General features: G+C 34.1%; 1 protein-coding gene across 2 annotated transcripts in view; it reads right to left on the bottom strand.

The window, feature by feature from the left end:
- The window catches only part of LOC126777874 (dihydropyrimidinase), a 230,501-nt gene continuing 215,595 nt past the window's right edge, over positions 1-14,906 (bottom strand). The window contains exon 14 of one of the 2 annotated variants that reach the window (XM_050501154.1): positions 1-169. In XM_050501154.1, coding sequence (XP_050357111.1) covers positions 90-169 — 80 coding nt within the window. In that variant the 3' untranslated portion in view covers positions 1-89. Of the gene's footprint in view, positions 170-13,971; positions 14,739-14,906 lie in introns of those variants that run through there. The other variant, XR_007670102.1, reaches the window with a different exon arrangement.

The raw sequence follows: 14,906 nt of genomic DNA on the forward strand, positions 1-14,906 counted from the left end.
TTTTATTTATTTTATTTTTCCACAAACAAGCATAACTAGCGCCGCTGCAAAGCAATCTTCAGTTCCGGATGTAACCGGTTTCTATCTGTTTACCAGAGGCCGGATGATTTCCCGCCCGGAGGGTTTCGGACACGCACTGATGTTTTCGTGTCCAAACCTTCAAGTTCCTCTGTGAAATTGAAATTAATATAGAGTTATTTATTACAGAGAGTAGATCTTTAATAAAAACAAACTTAGCTTTATTTGCTTAAGCAAAATAAAAATTGTTTTCTTTTATAACAATTTCAGAACACGTTGTATTAATCTCTAATCGTCTTTCTCATAACAGATTATAAATAAATAAAGCTATCTTTTTCTGCACCGGAACTACACACTCATCAATTATTCTCGACAAACAGTAATTTGTATCATTATGTCCAGCTTTACAACGGTGTATTTACAGGCGCAATACGGTGTAATATACTTCTTACAGTGCACGTGTCTATGTGTCAAGGTGAGCAATAATATGATAGCAAAGCATTATGTGTGTTAAATATAAAAAATTTAGAAAATACTACTTATGATACTTTGACAATATCAGCACAGAGTAGTAATGATAGATAAGATAATATCTATTATCTTAAAAAAAATCTTCTACACATCCGGCTCGAAGGACCAAGTTTTCTTTTTTGATGTAATTGAACAATAATTTTGAAAGAAAAGTAATAGAAGAAAGTTTAAAATATTTTAAGTTCGATCGTAGAACTTTTTATAACCGATTCCAGACATCAAATCATTAAGTATTAACAGTTAAGTATTTGTTGTCTTGCTCATCATAATTCTTCATCATTAAAAATGCAAGATTAATCTACTGTTCTAAAATATAAGAGTCACTCACTGCTGATAGAGAAGGTGGAGTTTTGCAAGTCTCGCTGTCCAGGCTCTCGCATCTTTCGTCCGGTGGGAGTGCTGCAGCCGGACACCGACAGACCCTCCATTTGCTTGTTGGATATCCTCAGTTCTATAAAGTATGAAAGAGTAAATAGTAAATATTTCAACTACGGAATTTTTAAAGTTTAGCTGAAAAGGAATAAAAGAGAAATTAAATTTTAAATTAGTGTTTAATTGAATCTTTTATATAAATGTTATCGCTGGATATATTTTGGTTGTAACAAGGTCAATACGTGTCATAAAATGAAGATAAAGTATTAAGATAATCGAATATAATAATCTGTAGGACTGTTCATAGAACATATCAAATATAAAACCAAATTATGGTTTAAATATGGTTCATTGTAAATCTAAAAATCAAACGGATCAGGTTTAATCAACGCTTATGTTTTTGGCTGCTGAACAAAATTAATGAATTACACTGCACAAGAGACTCAACTACAAAAAAATCAATTATAGACCACGTAAGTACAAATTTAAGCACGAATAATTTCATTATTAACTCATCATTATCAGATCACAAAAACATATATGTTCAATTGAATAAATTCAAAGCTCCAAAAAGAATACGAACCACTTATGAAGCTATAGATTACACAAAGTTGTACAGTTCCCTAGAGTCCTCGCAATTGATTAACTCAATTGAGAACTATACAGAGCTTGAAAATATAATAAAACAATATGTTATGGACTGTAAAGAAAGAAAAACCAAAATTTTAAACCACATAAGAGATGATTGGATAAGCAAAGATATCGTCGATGGAATAAGTCAGAGGAACTTTTTATGGACGCAATATAAAAACAATCTCGACAATGAGTATGTATAGTATAGGTATTAGTATGTGTAATAGGTACGTTGATACAAAATACAAAAGATACATACTATTACAAACTATTTACAAACAACGCAAAGAATCCTAATAAAATTTGGACCTTAGTTAATAAATTATGTAGTAATAAAATAAGTCAAAGTTGTGCTCCCTCTAAAATAATAGTAGAATCAAAAATAATTTCTGATATAAACGATATTTGTAACGTATTTAACAAATATTTCGCAACAATAGGTTTCCTCTTAGCAAAAAGAATACCAACACGACACCACAGCGTGTGTGTAGGATACACACAATTAATACAATCAATGAACATGAACTTGTAACATTCAAACCGTGTAGCTTTTGTGAGATTGAAAGACTGATAGGGGATCTTGATTCGAATGCAAGTAGTGGTATAGATAAGATTAGCACAAAAGTATTGAAATGTTTATGTAATTTAATATCAAAATGTCTGGCACGCTGTTTTAACAAGCTTATGTCCGAGGGACTATTCCCAGACTCATTAAAGGTCGCAAAAATAACACCTATACACAAATCTGGATCTTTAACAAACCCAGAAAATTATCGTCCAATATCTGTGCTACCTGTTCTCTCAAAAATCTTAGAAAAATTAATTCACAACCGCTTAATAACGTATTTGGACTCTTTTGATTTCATTACTGAACGACAATACGGCTTTAGAGCTAGAAGTAACACCACTGCTGCAACTGTAGATCTAGTAACAAAAATAAGACAGAACCTAGATAGAAAGAACATAGCTCTGGGCGTATTTATCGACTTAAAAAAAGCCTTTGACACCGTAAGTCATAAAATCTTATTACATAAACTTCAAAACATAGGTATCAAAGGTACTGTACTAGAAATGTTAAAATCGTACCTAACAAACAGATTGCAAATCGTCAAAATTGGTGATATACAAAGTAGTGCTTTGCCTGTCACCTGTGGTGTTCCACAGGGCTCAATTTTGGGACCACTTCTCTTTTTAATTTATGTAAACGATATTGTAACTTTGAAACTAAATGGTCACCTGACTTTGTATGCAGATGACACCTGTTTATTCTATTTCGGTAATAACATAAATGATATAATTTCTCAAGCTCAACGTGATTTAGATGTTTTGCATAAATGGTTCAATCAAAATCTTTTAACTATTAACGTTTCCAAAACTTGTTACATTGTATTCAAAACTAAAAATAAAAGGATTGCACCGCATGTTCCATTAACTATTGACAATTTTCCAATTGAGCAGAAAAACTGTGAAAAATATTTAGGGTTACGAATAGACAATCACTTAACTTTCAAATATCAAGTAGATTACATTAATAAAAAACTTTCCTCTTTAATTGGGTCATTAACAAATATTTCAAAATGCTTACCTAAAAAAATTAAGTATAACATCTACAATTCGCTAGTAAAATCGCATTTATTGTATTTAATAGAAATATGGGGTAATACTGGAAAAACAAAACTGCAAGAACTACAAAGAAAACAAAATAAAATTATTAAAATACTTTTTAGATATCCACCTTTGACATCAACAACTAAACTTTACAAAGAAACAAATATTATGAACTTACGACAACTTTATGTATATAATTCTTGTATTCTCATTAGAAAAATTATTAATAAATCGATACATTCAGAATTGTCATTTATAAAACAAAGCAATAAACGTAGCACCCGTAGACCAAGCTTATTAGTACTCCCAAAAATTAGAACCAAATTTGAAAAAAAAAATATAACTTTCGATGGAGCACAACTATATAACAAATTACCATCTTATATAAAAAATGTAAGCTCAGTTAACGGGTTCAAGTCTCAACTCTCAAAATATATTTTAGAGAATACCCACTTTTGTACCGATTAAAATACACACATCTATTTTACTATATTACATTCCGTTAACTAAGTATCTATAAGGCGAATATATTTTTTGTCATCTTTACATTTATCATACTGTTCTCATGTAAGTGAATCTTTTTTTTTTTTGAGAATAAATTCTTAAACCTCTTATGTTTAAGTGATGGGTGAGCTCACCGGTGGGGCTCATTGGTGTAGGCGGAAGAGGCCCTCGGGGATTCCCGGCCCCCGTTCGACACGTCGATCGCCTGCTGCTCGTTACGCGCGCCGTACACCGTCAGAGAGTCCGGCGGAGTGTTCAGGAACTTTCCGAATCCTGAGATAAAGAAACATACCCCACATTTTATTTCAAACTATTTTCCTAATCGAAATTACTAATACTGGTGGTAGGGCTTTGTGCAAGCTCGTCTGGGTAGGTACCACCCACTCATCAGATATTCTACCGCAAAACAGCAATACTTGATATTGTTGTGTTCCGGTTTGAAGGGTGAGTGAGCCAGTGTAATTACAGGCACAAGGGACATAAAATCTTAGTTCCCAAGGTTGGTGGCGCATTGGATATGTAAGCGATGGTTGACATTTCTTACAATGCTAATGTCTAAGAGCGTTGGTGACCACTTACCATCAGGTGGCCCATATGCTCGTCCGCCTTCCTATTCTATAAAAAAAAAAAAATTATATTACACTTTATCGTTTACAAGTGATAAAATGACATGAAGCAAGTTTGAGCCCCAGGGGCTATTTCTTATACCTAACTCCTGTCCTCAAACTCGAGGGCGAAAACTAGTAATGAATATTTTGTTACCTTCGACGAATCGTAGTTCGCCGTCATCGAGACAAACGCGACCATTGACGATAACGTATTGGGGACTACCAATTACGTGCTGACCCTGAAAAGATAGATTTTTACTGTTATGGCAGTATGACAGGAATATTCAATATCATAACACAAAAGTAATGTTATTGTAATAACAATATTATATATAACATGACTGTTTCGGGATGCCATGCTACGTTTATCGCCATAGATTTGATAGCTTTTTCCAACAACAATAGGGGTACAGACAAATAAATAACTTTCGACATTTTCGATTAGTGATAAAATAGTTTTAAATGTCGGCGAAATTGCTATAGAAACTTTGGAAGTAAAATTAAGGTGGTGATAGTGAAGTGAAATAGTGTTTGGATTATAAATAAAAGTGTTTTAATCAAGTACTATTAGCTAGGAGCAAATCCCATGGAATATGTAATTCTAGAGCTCATCTCTACTCCTTTTTCGATTGGATTGTATAAGGGATATTACAGTTGTGATCAAATTTGGAGGCTTGGGGCTTACTCCAACCAGCATTGGAGCAGCGTAGTGGAATAAGCTCCAAACCTTCTCCTCAAAAGGGAGAGGAGGCCTCAGCCCAGCAGTGGGACATTAACATGCTGGTATTTTGATCAAATCTACTATCTGAATGGTTCGTACGTTACAAATATGCGTACATTAATGACCATTTGCAATAGGGGGGCGGGCAGTACCTCGAATATGTTGAAGTCGACGGCGTGGTGGTGCGTGTGCGCGGAGACGGTACGCTCGCGGCGCGGGTCCCACAGCGCCAGGTCGGCGTCGGCGCCCTCGGCCACGCGGCCCTTGCGCGGCCACAGGTGGAACACGCGCGCCGCCGCCGCGCTGCTCACCGACACGAAGCGGCACGGGTTCATGGCGACTGCGCGTACACGCGGTAAGTCGACCTTCTGTTATAGGCGGACGAGCAGTGGCTCACCGCACCACGCATGGACTTGGCGATGTAAGAAATAATAAGCATTCCTTACATTGCCGATGTGCCCCCGATCTTGGGAGCTGAGATGCTTTTAGTACACTGGCTCACTCACCCTTCAAACCGGAACACAACAATATCAAGTACTGCTGTTTTGCGGTAGAATATCTGATGAGTGGGTGGTACCTACCCAGACGAGCTTAATGTAAGCCAGACTACCCATTAAGTTTCTTTCACTGATCCTCTGAGGTCTTTTATTTTTTTATTTACTTATTTAGAATTACCATCTTGACAACATGATTACTGTAAGTTTAAGTAATAAAAATTAAGTAGTATTAAGTAAATTAAAAGTTAACAAATTAGTAGGTCTAAGGGTAAAAGTTGCCATATTTATAGGTAACTACGACATGCAAAAATGACACTAAGCATTAAAAATGACGAGCCGGTTGGCGTGGTTGGTGGATGCTTGTCTTTGCCTTTCACGCCGAAGGTTGTAACTTCGATTCCCACCCAGGACAGATATTTGTGTGCATGAACATGTCTGTTTGTCCTGAGTCTAGGTTTAATTATCTATATAAGTATGTATTTACTAAAGAAAAATAGTATATGTAGTATATCAGTTGTCTGGTTTCCATAGTACAAGCTCTGCTTAGTTTGGGATCAGAGGGCCGTATGAGAATAATGTCCCAAGATATTATTATTATTATAATAGATCTAAGGATAAAAGTTGAAATACTTAGAAGTAACCACGACATGCAAAAATGACACTAAGCATCTGAAATAATAATGAAAGAAACCGGTGATAGTTTTTTTGACAATCAAAACGCTTCTATATTGAAATATATTAATACATATTATCTCTATGGCAGCTATATGTCTGTTCGTAACTGTTAATTGTTACTGGCTGTGTGTGTCCGAAACGAAGCTGAACGCCTGAATTTTTTATAATAACGATGTTAATCCCTAGAATACAGGGGTCTGGAACAGCATTCTTGAATTTCCGGAGTCCGAAAAAGCAATAATGCTGTATAAACTTCTTATAATAGGATTAAACCGCAGAAACTCCATTATATAGCTTATAATTCTGTATTTTTAAGCTCCTACAGGATGATCACTATGTGACCAAACTCCTTAAAAAATTTAGATTAACTGTTGATTGTATTTGTGCCAAATGGGAGTTTTCTGAGACCTTTAACAAATTACATAAAAGTGAATTCGAGTGAACCGAGCACGTCTTTTTCGATTTATTTTTTGTGTGTTTGTTTCAGAGCTTATAAGGTATGACGCTAGAAAAATGCGTTACGCGTTTCCCCCACGGGAACAGTTGGGGGTATGTGGGGCTCGCTGGTGTCCTAGGCGCCGATTGCGCCCCGAACATCGGAATACCCACTAAAAAACCAGCGGTAGCCTTTCCGTCTTAACGAGGAGCGCCACGGGATCGCTTACGCATCCTACCGTGACGAAACATATAATACCTGTGTTAACCGCCTTCTGCCAGAGTATAGCCATACGATCTTCAACACCATTAACACCATTGGGTATCTTGCTAAAGTTGCCTTTCCCGAGCTCCTTGTCCTTCTCGTGGAAAGTGCAGTTGTCGCTGGCTATTATTTCCAAATCGTCACTGGAATATAAATATTAAAATATAATTATAATAATCGACGTGACATTATAAATTCGATATGGTTTTGTTATGTTTTATGTCTGTATACACTTTTGTAATATAATGTAGGTGGTGTAATATATTGAGTATGAGTATGTTGCGAGTGTATTTTTGTGTGGTGTAGTGATATGGTGTTGTCTATTGTCGTACTGTTTACACTGATATCAAATATCGGCTACAGCTTGGTGTGGTGAGGTGTAACGTTGTATGGTTGAATTTAGTGTATCGTGGTGTGGCGTGTAGTGCATCATGTTGTGTGGCGGTACACGTATACAGACTGCGCGAGCGCGTCGACGATGGCGGCGGGCGTGTCCCGCGCGCGCAGCGGCGGCGACAGCACAGTAGTGGGAGCCTGCGGTACGACACGTACATTATACTAACGCACCTTTTTTATAGAATGGGAAGGCGGACGAGCATATGGGCCACCTGATGGTAAGTGGTTCCCGACGCCCATAGACATTGACATTGTAAGAAATGTTAACCATCGCTTACATCACCGATGCGCCCCCAACCTTGGGAACTAAGATGTTATGTCCCCTGTGTCTGTAATTACACTGGCTCACTCGCCCTTCAAACAATACATATGTAGAGTTTGTTTACATAAAGTTCAACCCAGTCACCAGATTAACCGTATCTATTTTTATGACAATGCTTTCATTCTTTGAGGGGGTTTTCGTAACTTACTCCATAATATACAACAAAAGAACCAAACTACCAATTAAATGAGTTAACGAAAATAGTTCAATTAGTTTCGATATTCGACAAGCAGGCAAATACCAAGTATAAAACTAAGTTTTATAATTTAATGATAACATTTATATTTGAAATGAATGAAAACAATGAGTCGAATGATGAATGGAAAAATGATTCTTTCGGTATTTTTTTTATAACCGTGTTAATCTTGTTTATATGATAAAGAAACCTAAACAATTATTTAACAAAATGATTGAATACAATTACGGATTTAGCTATAAATTAATATTGTTTAGGGGTGTGATTAGTTAAACGATGCTGTTTTATTCTTTCAAATGTCAAATCAATGATGAGAGAAAGAGAGAAATCACTGGGACTAAATATCCGCTATATAAGTAAGACCGCTAATGTGTCTAAGCTATTATAACAGATAAAAAATATCTACATACGATTTATAACAAAAAAAAGTTATTTTAAAAGCTAAGGACCCTTCTACTCCTTAAGATTTTTTGATAATAACTTTGTGGTGTACATACCATCAGTACCAATGGTAGCGGCCAGGGTTTCACCGATCAACGGCTGCTTCTGCCGAGTCCTAGCGAGACGGAGAGCTTGGACAGCGCTTTTTGACATCATATGTACTATGTAGAGCGGAGAGTTCATCTGAAAAATACAGAAAATTTAGATTTTGAGACATACGTTGTTTTGCTGACTGTAATATTTTATTGTGTTGTCTTTTGAATGATATACCTCACAATAAAATTGGTTTCTAATCTTTTTAGTAAACATCAATTCTTGCCTAAATCTATAACAAAATTCCTTCACCACTGACGGTGAAGTAAAACATCGTGAAGAAACCTGCATGTGTCTAATTTCATTGAAATAATGCCACATGTGTATTCTACCAACCCGCATTGGAGCAGCGTGGTGAAATAAGCTCCAAACCTTCTCCTCAAAAGGGAGAGGAGGCCTTAGCCCAGCAGTGGGACATTAGCGGGCTGTTACCGTTTTACACAACAAATGATAATGTACTGACTCAAATAGTATGGCCAACTGCGCAGGACATATTATAATGCGTACAAGTACGTGTATGATAAACACAGGTTCACTCTTTATTTTCTTACTCTCATAATGCAATGGGTTGGCAGACTCGACCAGAACAAAAAGAATGCACAAGTGCGTGTTATAGCAGGTACACAGGTTTCTGTTCTAACCATGAGTGGTATTTGTATGTATATATTAATATTTTTACCTGGTTAGCGATGACACAAGCTCTGTTGACAGCCTCAGCCTCAACTTCCTCGTCCCTGGACAACGCATGACCCTCGGGGCCGGTCACTCCCGCAGCCAGCAGCTTCTCAGTATTGCGAGCTATTATACTGCCGTTTTCAGCGTGAATCTGCAATTATGACGTCGATTTTTATACAGAGTATTTTAAACGCAATGTAATGATGATATTATGATAAAAATTAAATGACTTTATGATTTAATAATGCATTTTAAGTTTAGAAAATCACATTAATAAAATGCCCTATGAAAGATTTTCATGCGAATATATGGGCATTATACTCGTGTTATGTTAACTTAACTATAGCCTTTTTTTAACACTGAAAAAAACGTGGTACACGTTTCCTCCACGGGTACAGTGGTGGGGGGGATGATGTGGGGCTTGCCGGTGTATAAAGCGCCGAGTGCGCCCCGAACATCGGAATACTCACTAAAAAACCAGCAGTACCCTTTCCCTCTTAAAAAGAAGCGCCACGGGATCGCTTTCGCATGCTACCGTGAACTATACAGCCTGTTCTAATCTGAGAGAATATATATATATTTTAAGAAGATTCCTTAAAAAGTAACCAATAATTTTAGACAAGAAGATTTTTGTGCAACTTTATGAATAAATATATTTTAGTTAATTCCCAACTCAAATACAATTTGGCTATAGTTATCACACGAAACAACGCGTGAATCTTAACCGATGATCATGGGTTCAAGCCCGGGCAAGCACCACTGAATGTTTATGTGCTTAATTTGTGTTTATAATTCATCTCGTGCCTGACGGTGAAGGTAAACATCGTGAGAAAACCTGCATGTGTTTAATTTCATTGAAATTCTGCACATGTGTCATCTACCAACTCGCATTGGAGAAGCGTGGTGGAATAAGCTCCAAACCTTCTCCTCAAAAGGGAGAGGAGGCCTTAGCCCAGCAGTGGGAGATTAACAAGCTGTTACTGTACTGTACCGTACTATCAAACATAACATCTTAATTTGTACTCACTAGAGGCAACGCCTTCAATTCGACACAGGTCTCCATGACCTGGCAGAGCTCGTAATCATTCAGCATCCAGGCATCCTTGTAAGCCATAAACATCTTGAACGAGTTGATGCCATGCTCCGCAACCAGCTGCTGCATTTCTTTCTTCACCGATGGCGACCACCAGGTGACACCGACGTGGAGAGCGTAGTCACAGCACACCTGAAGGAAAATTTTAAGATGGTAAGTAAAGAGGTAGCGATAAGTGGTCAGTGAGCCATAGGCATTTTAAGCATTATCTATTCCCTGCTCTGGAAATATTGGAATTCTAATTTATGTAATCTTTAAACCATGTAATAATTGACTCGCTCAGTGTTCTCGATAATAGATTAATCATTTTTATATTGATATTTAGAGAAATTGAAGCCCAAATCTTTGATATTTATTTTGTATTTGTTTTATATGTTTCACTCATAGCTAGTCCACAATATATTATGACATTCCAAACTTAAAATAAACGGAATATTCTAGAACGCCTCACGTAGTTTCATGACCACATTCTATTTACGAAAGTTTAACTGCTTTACTGTTACAACTAAAATTTAAAAGCGGATGTTTTTAACGGTCAACAATAAAACCAACTATGTAATTAATGAATATACTTTCACTAATTTAAATAGTAATTACTTAGTTTAGGGGAAATGCATGTTAACACGTACATACAAAAGTATTACTTGAATTACACTCGAAAAATCGAAAAGCGGTCACTAAAACGGTATGCATTTTAATTGATTGAAAAGTGATATGATTTCAAACAGAACGAATTGATTTGTTTTTCACTCGATTCCCCTTAAAGTATTGAAATAATAGCTTATTCCAACTCCGATTGGAATAGATAAGTACAATATGTTCAAAATAATGAGACATTTTATTTAAGATTTTATAGTAGACCGCGTTTGCCTAGGAACTACCAGTGAGTACCGAATAGCTAGTAATTTAAATATACTTATAGTCTATATAACATCGCCTACACTAAGGCTTCTATGAAAATAAAAACATAAACAATTAACTTAATTAAAATAATAGAATAGATAAACAAAAAGTAAAGATAACGGAACAATAGTGCTTGTAAGATCCTTATTGAATAAATAATGTTTTAATTTTAACAAGTTGATACAAGCATTTAAAAAAAACAATTATCAACTTAACCGGTATAAACTATAAAAATCAGACTCGTATAATCATTATTCATGTATGTCAATTCATAAAAGTTACGACCACGAGAAACCGCGTAGTAGAGTTAGAAGAGTTGAGTTTTATCACGGACAAAAATACAAGATAAAAAAGTCTGTCACAGTGACAAGAATTCTTCCATACTTGTGACTGCGATATATACTAAGGTCAAAATAAATATTTATAAAAAACAAAACTATTCAATATTATTAGGCAATAGCGACTTTTTTTACCTGTGACAGTCACTTAGTTTTCGCTGTTAGTTCAAAAATAAATATTTACGTAATTACGATGGGTCATTTAATTAAATATTATCTTAGCTTCATTATATTCGCAAATCGCATTTTGTACCAATTAAATATTTTATTCGATAAAGTATTTTAAATAAATAAAACAACGTGTTTTAAATAAAACCTCGTTACTTTATGCCTATTTTTCAGTCACTGTGACATCTAGGTATCACGATGTACCTCGTGAGTCCCAAGTCTATCAGCTACGTATAATCGTTAACAATTATCATAACTTAGATCCACGACCATGAGGGATACCGCATACATAGTATTAATTTAGTTTCTTGGGTCTTGACCAGACTATTAGCCAGTCAACACCCTTTCATGATAAATCTTGTTTCATAACGACAAGACGTCAATGTTAAAAAAACAGCTCTCAGGCACCCTACTAAACCGAAACAACCAAACGATAGCGCGATTTAAAATACACCCAACGCCATCTATGAGCAGCGGGAACGAACTAAATGCGTAACTTGCTGAAATGTTAAAACGGCAAACTATATAAATATTCAGACAGAAATCTTTTTTTATGTTTGTTTTATAAGCAATTTATAGTGAGAATTTTTTCAATTATATTTTCTATAAAAAGGTTCAATTTATTAAAAATTAAATTAAAAAAGGTATTTTCAAATAAATATTAGTAAATTTCACAGATGATAAAAAGTATAAGTGGTTTTTCAACGATTTATTTTATATCATTGTAACAATATTGTTGATTGACGAAAATGAGTAACTACTAAGTTTCTTGCCGGCTTACTTGGCAAGAAACTCTACATTTTTATTTTTTATAGAATAGGAAGGCGGTCGAGCATATGGGCCACCTGATAGTAAGTGGTCATCAACGCCCATAGACATTGGCATCGTAAGAAATGTTAACTATCGCTTGCATCGCCAATGCGCCACCAACCTTGGGAACTAAGACGTTATTTTGCGGTAGAATATCTGAGGAGTGGGTGGTACCTACCCAGACGAGCTTGCACAAAGCTCTACCACCAGTGAAATACATTCCAAATCGGTGGCGTATTTCATACGCTTACGGTTTTAACACAAACACTTCGTTAAATCACTGATACAATATCAACCGTCAATTGTTTGTTTTATTGAATTTATATTGAATTACTGACGTATTAAGTATTTTAATATACTACTAATGCGGCACTACGGTATATAAATATAAAACAGATTTTATAAGTAAATTACTTTATTTTCATTAAGACAGGTGTAGTATTATTTATTTATAAAAAATATTTATTTTGATCTGATATAACAACAAAGACAAATAGTTGAATAATGGTATTGTATGTTATTCGTTTTATTTTTAAATAAAGGTATAAATAAAACAAGTATTTGTGAGATTACATTGTTTATTCGTGACAATGCAGAATGTAAAGGACAGACGTACAAAAATTATAAAACACTATAAAATATGATGCCGATTACAAAGATAAATAACGATTCAAAGGTAATAGTGTAGAGTCTAATACAAGATATTAAGATCTTTGGTTACACAAAGTTCGTAGGAAGTATTTTAAAAATATCAATTACAATTGATGATAATAGATGGCGTTACTTGTACAAAGTATGTCGTTAGAGAGTAGAGAAATAATGTTAAGTGCTAATAATTCTAAGAATCTTAAAATAATTAATTTATACTTATTAATAGCGTCAAATAACATTTTCAACTGGAACACACGAATAGGTTTTATAATAACATTATAATAAGTACAATAGGTTTCTACAGAAAAGATTTAACTGTAATGTTAAAAATAATTGTGACATCTGATACAAAAATAACATAACATATAATAGCATATAATATATCATTCAAACGAAGAACACAATCACATCTGAAGCTACCAACTATATTATTTTTCATTAATAATCTTAACTAACTGTAAAATATTAGACCAATACAGTTTGACACTACATGAGTATAAAATATTAATTTTAGAATATGTTTTGGCTAGAAAATTACAAAATTGTTTTTTTTTCTACTCGGCTAGAATTATAAAGTTTAAATAAATTTTTGACACTATATTATAAATAAATGCCTTCCTGATAGCATTCCATTGTTACCGTTAACGTCACAAGTACATTGGCATTTACAGACTTATTATATTCAATGGTATTAACAATGTTTAATTGCTATATATTTTATGATAATATTCATTTAATTTGGCCTTATTACTAAGTAGATTTTCGTGTGCAGAAGAAAATTTATTCTTTTTTAATATTATAATTATATAATAATTAATATAATAATAATAATTTTAATATTATTATTACAGGAATTCCTGTTTTCAAGAAAAGCTTAGAAACTCTAAGTGGCCCATATACGTCGGACTATTGAGGCTTCAATAATTTACTCGTTTTACCTTTGTATTACACGGTCAGCCATTACACAAAATAAATTGCTCGTTGGCTTTCTGGTTATTAAAAAATAACTCTTTCTTAGTGAAACCGGATCAGTTTTGTCACATTTTTTATTCATAATTTATTTAAACTTTATAAAACTCCACATTCACTATTTGGTCAATTATAATTCCAATACAAAATATTGTTAAACATCTTAAAACGCTAATAACATAAAAATATTTTTTTACCATGGTGGAAAAATGTTCGTCTAAATCTAATTTTGTCTACGGAATCAGTCTATAGATTAGAGAACTGAATAAATAAACGCGAGTTATATTTTCTAGAACTACATGCATAGAGTAAGCATTTCTAATATACGACGATATAGTTACATAATTTCTCATAAAGTACATAAAAAAGAAATGCCATTCAATTATTGAGTTAGACATATTTCGTCCAATCGAAATGCTTTGATGTAAAATTAATAATAAATCTAAATTATATATGTAGTAATAATAGCCCATATCCCACTGTTGGACAAAGATCACTTAAGTTTCAGTGCGGGCGAAAAATCATAAAAGTATATGAGTTATATAAAAAATAGAACTCAGTATAACATAAGGTGAAATCATTTACCCGTATTTGGGGAAAAATGGTTCATTTTTATCAGTTGTTTACACATTTATAACCGTTGTGAGTAAAATGCACTATACAAGCTCTCTATGTATAGCACATTTTGTTTTGTCAGTCCATACAAGTATTTGTACTAACTCGTATGAAGTTTCTTTTGGATATAATATATTTGTGATAGAACCCACATTTATTATGAAATTTTTCTTCACTGCATATTTTACTTTAAAAAAACACCTCACATTTTATATATGCAAATTGTATTATCAATTGTCATTTTTAGATATTTTTTGTGTCTTATCAAAGAAATCAATAAAATCAAAAATATTGTTATGAAAGATTTTTGTATGAAATCTCATAAACAACTTAAAAATTGTATTTAAAAAGCAAAATAATATATACTTC

This window comes from Nymphalis io, chromosome 24 (assembly GCF_905147045.1).
Source record: "Nymphalis io chromosome 24, ilAglIoxx1.1, whole genome shotgun sequence".
In the NCBI taxonomy this organism is placed as follows: Eukaryota; Metazoa; Arthropoda; class Insecta; order Lepidoptera; family Nymphalidae; genus Nymphalis; species Nymphalis io.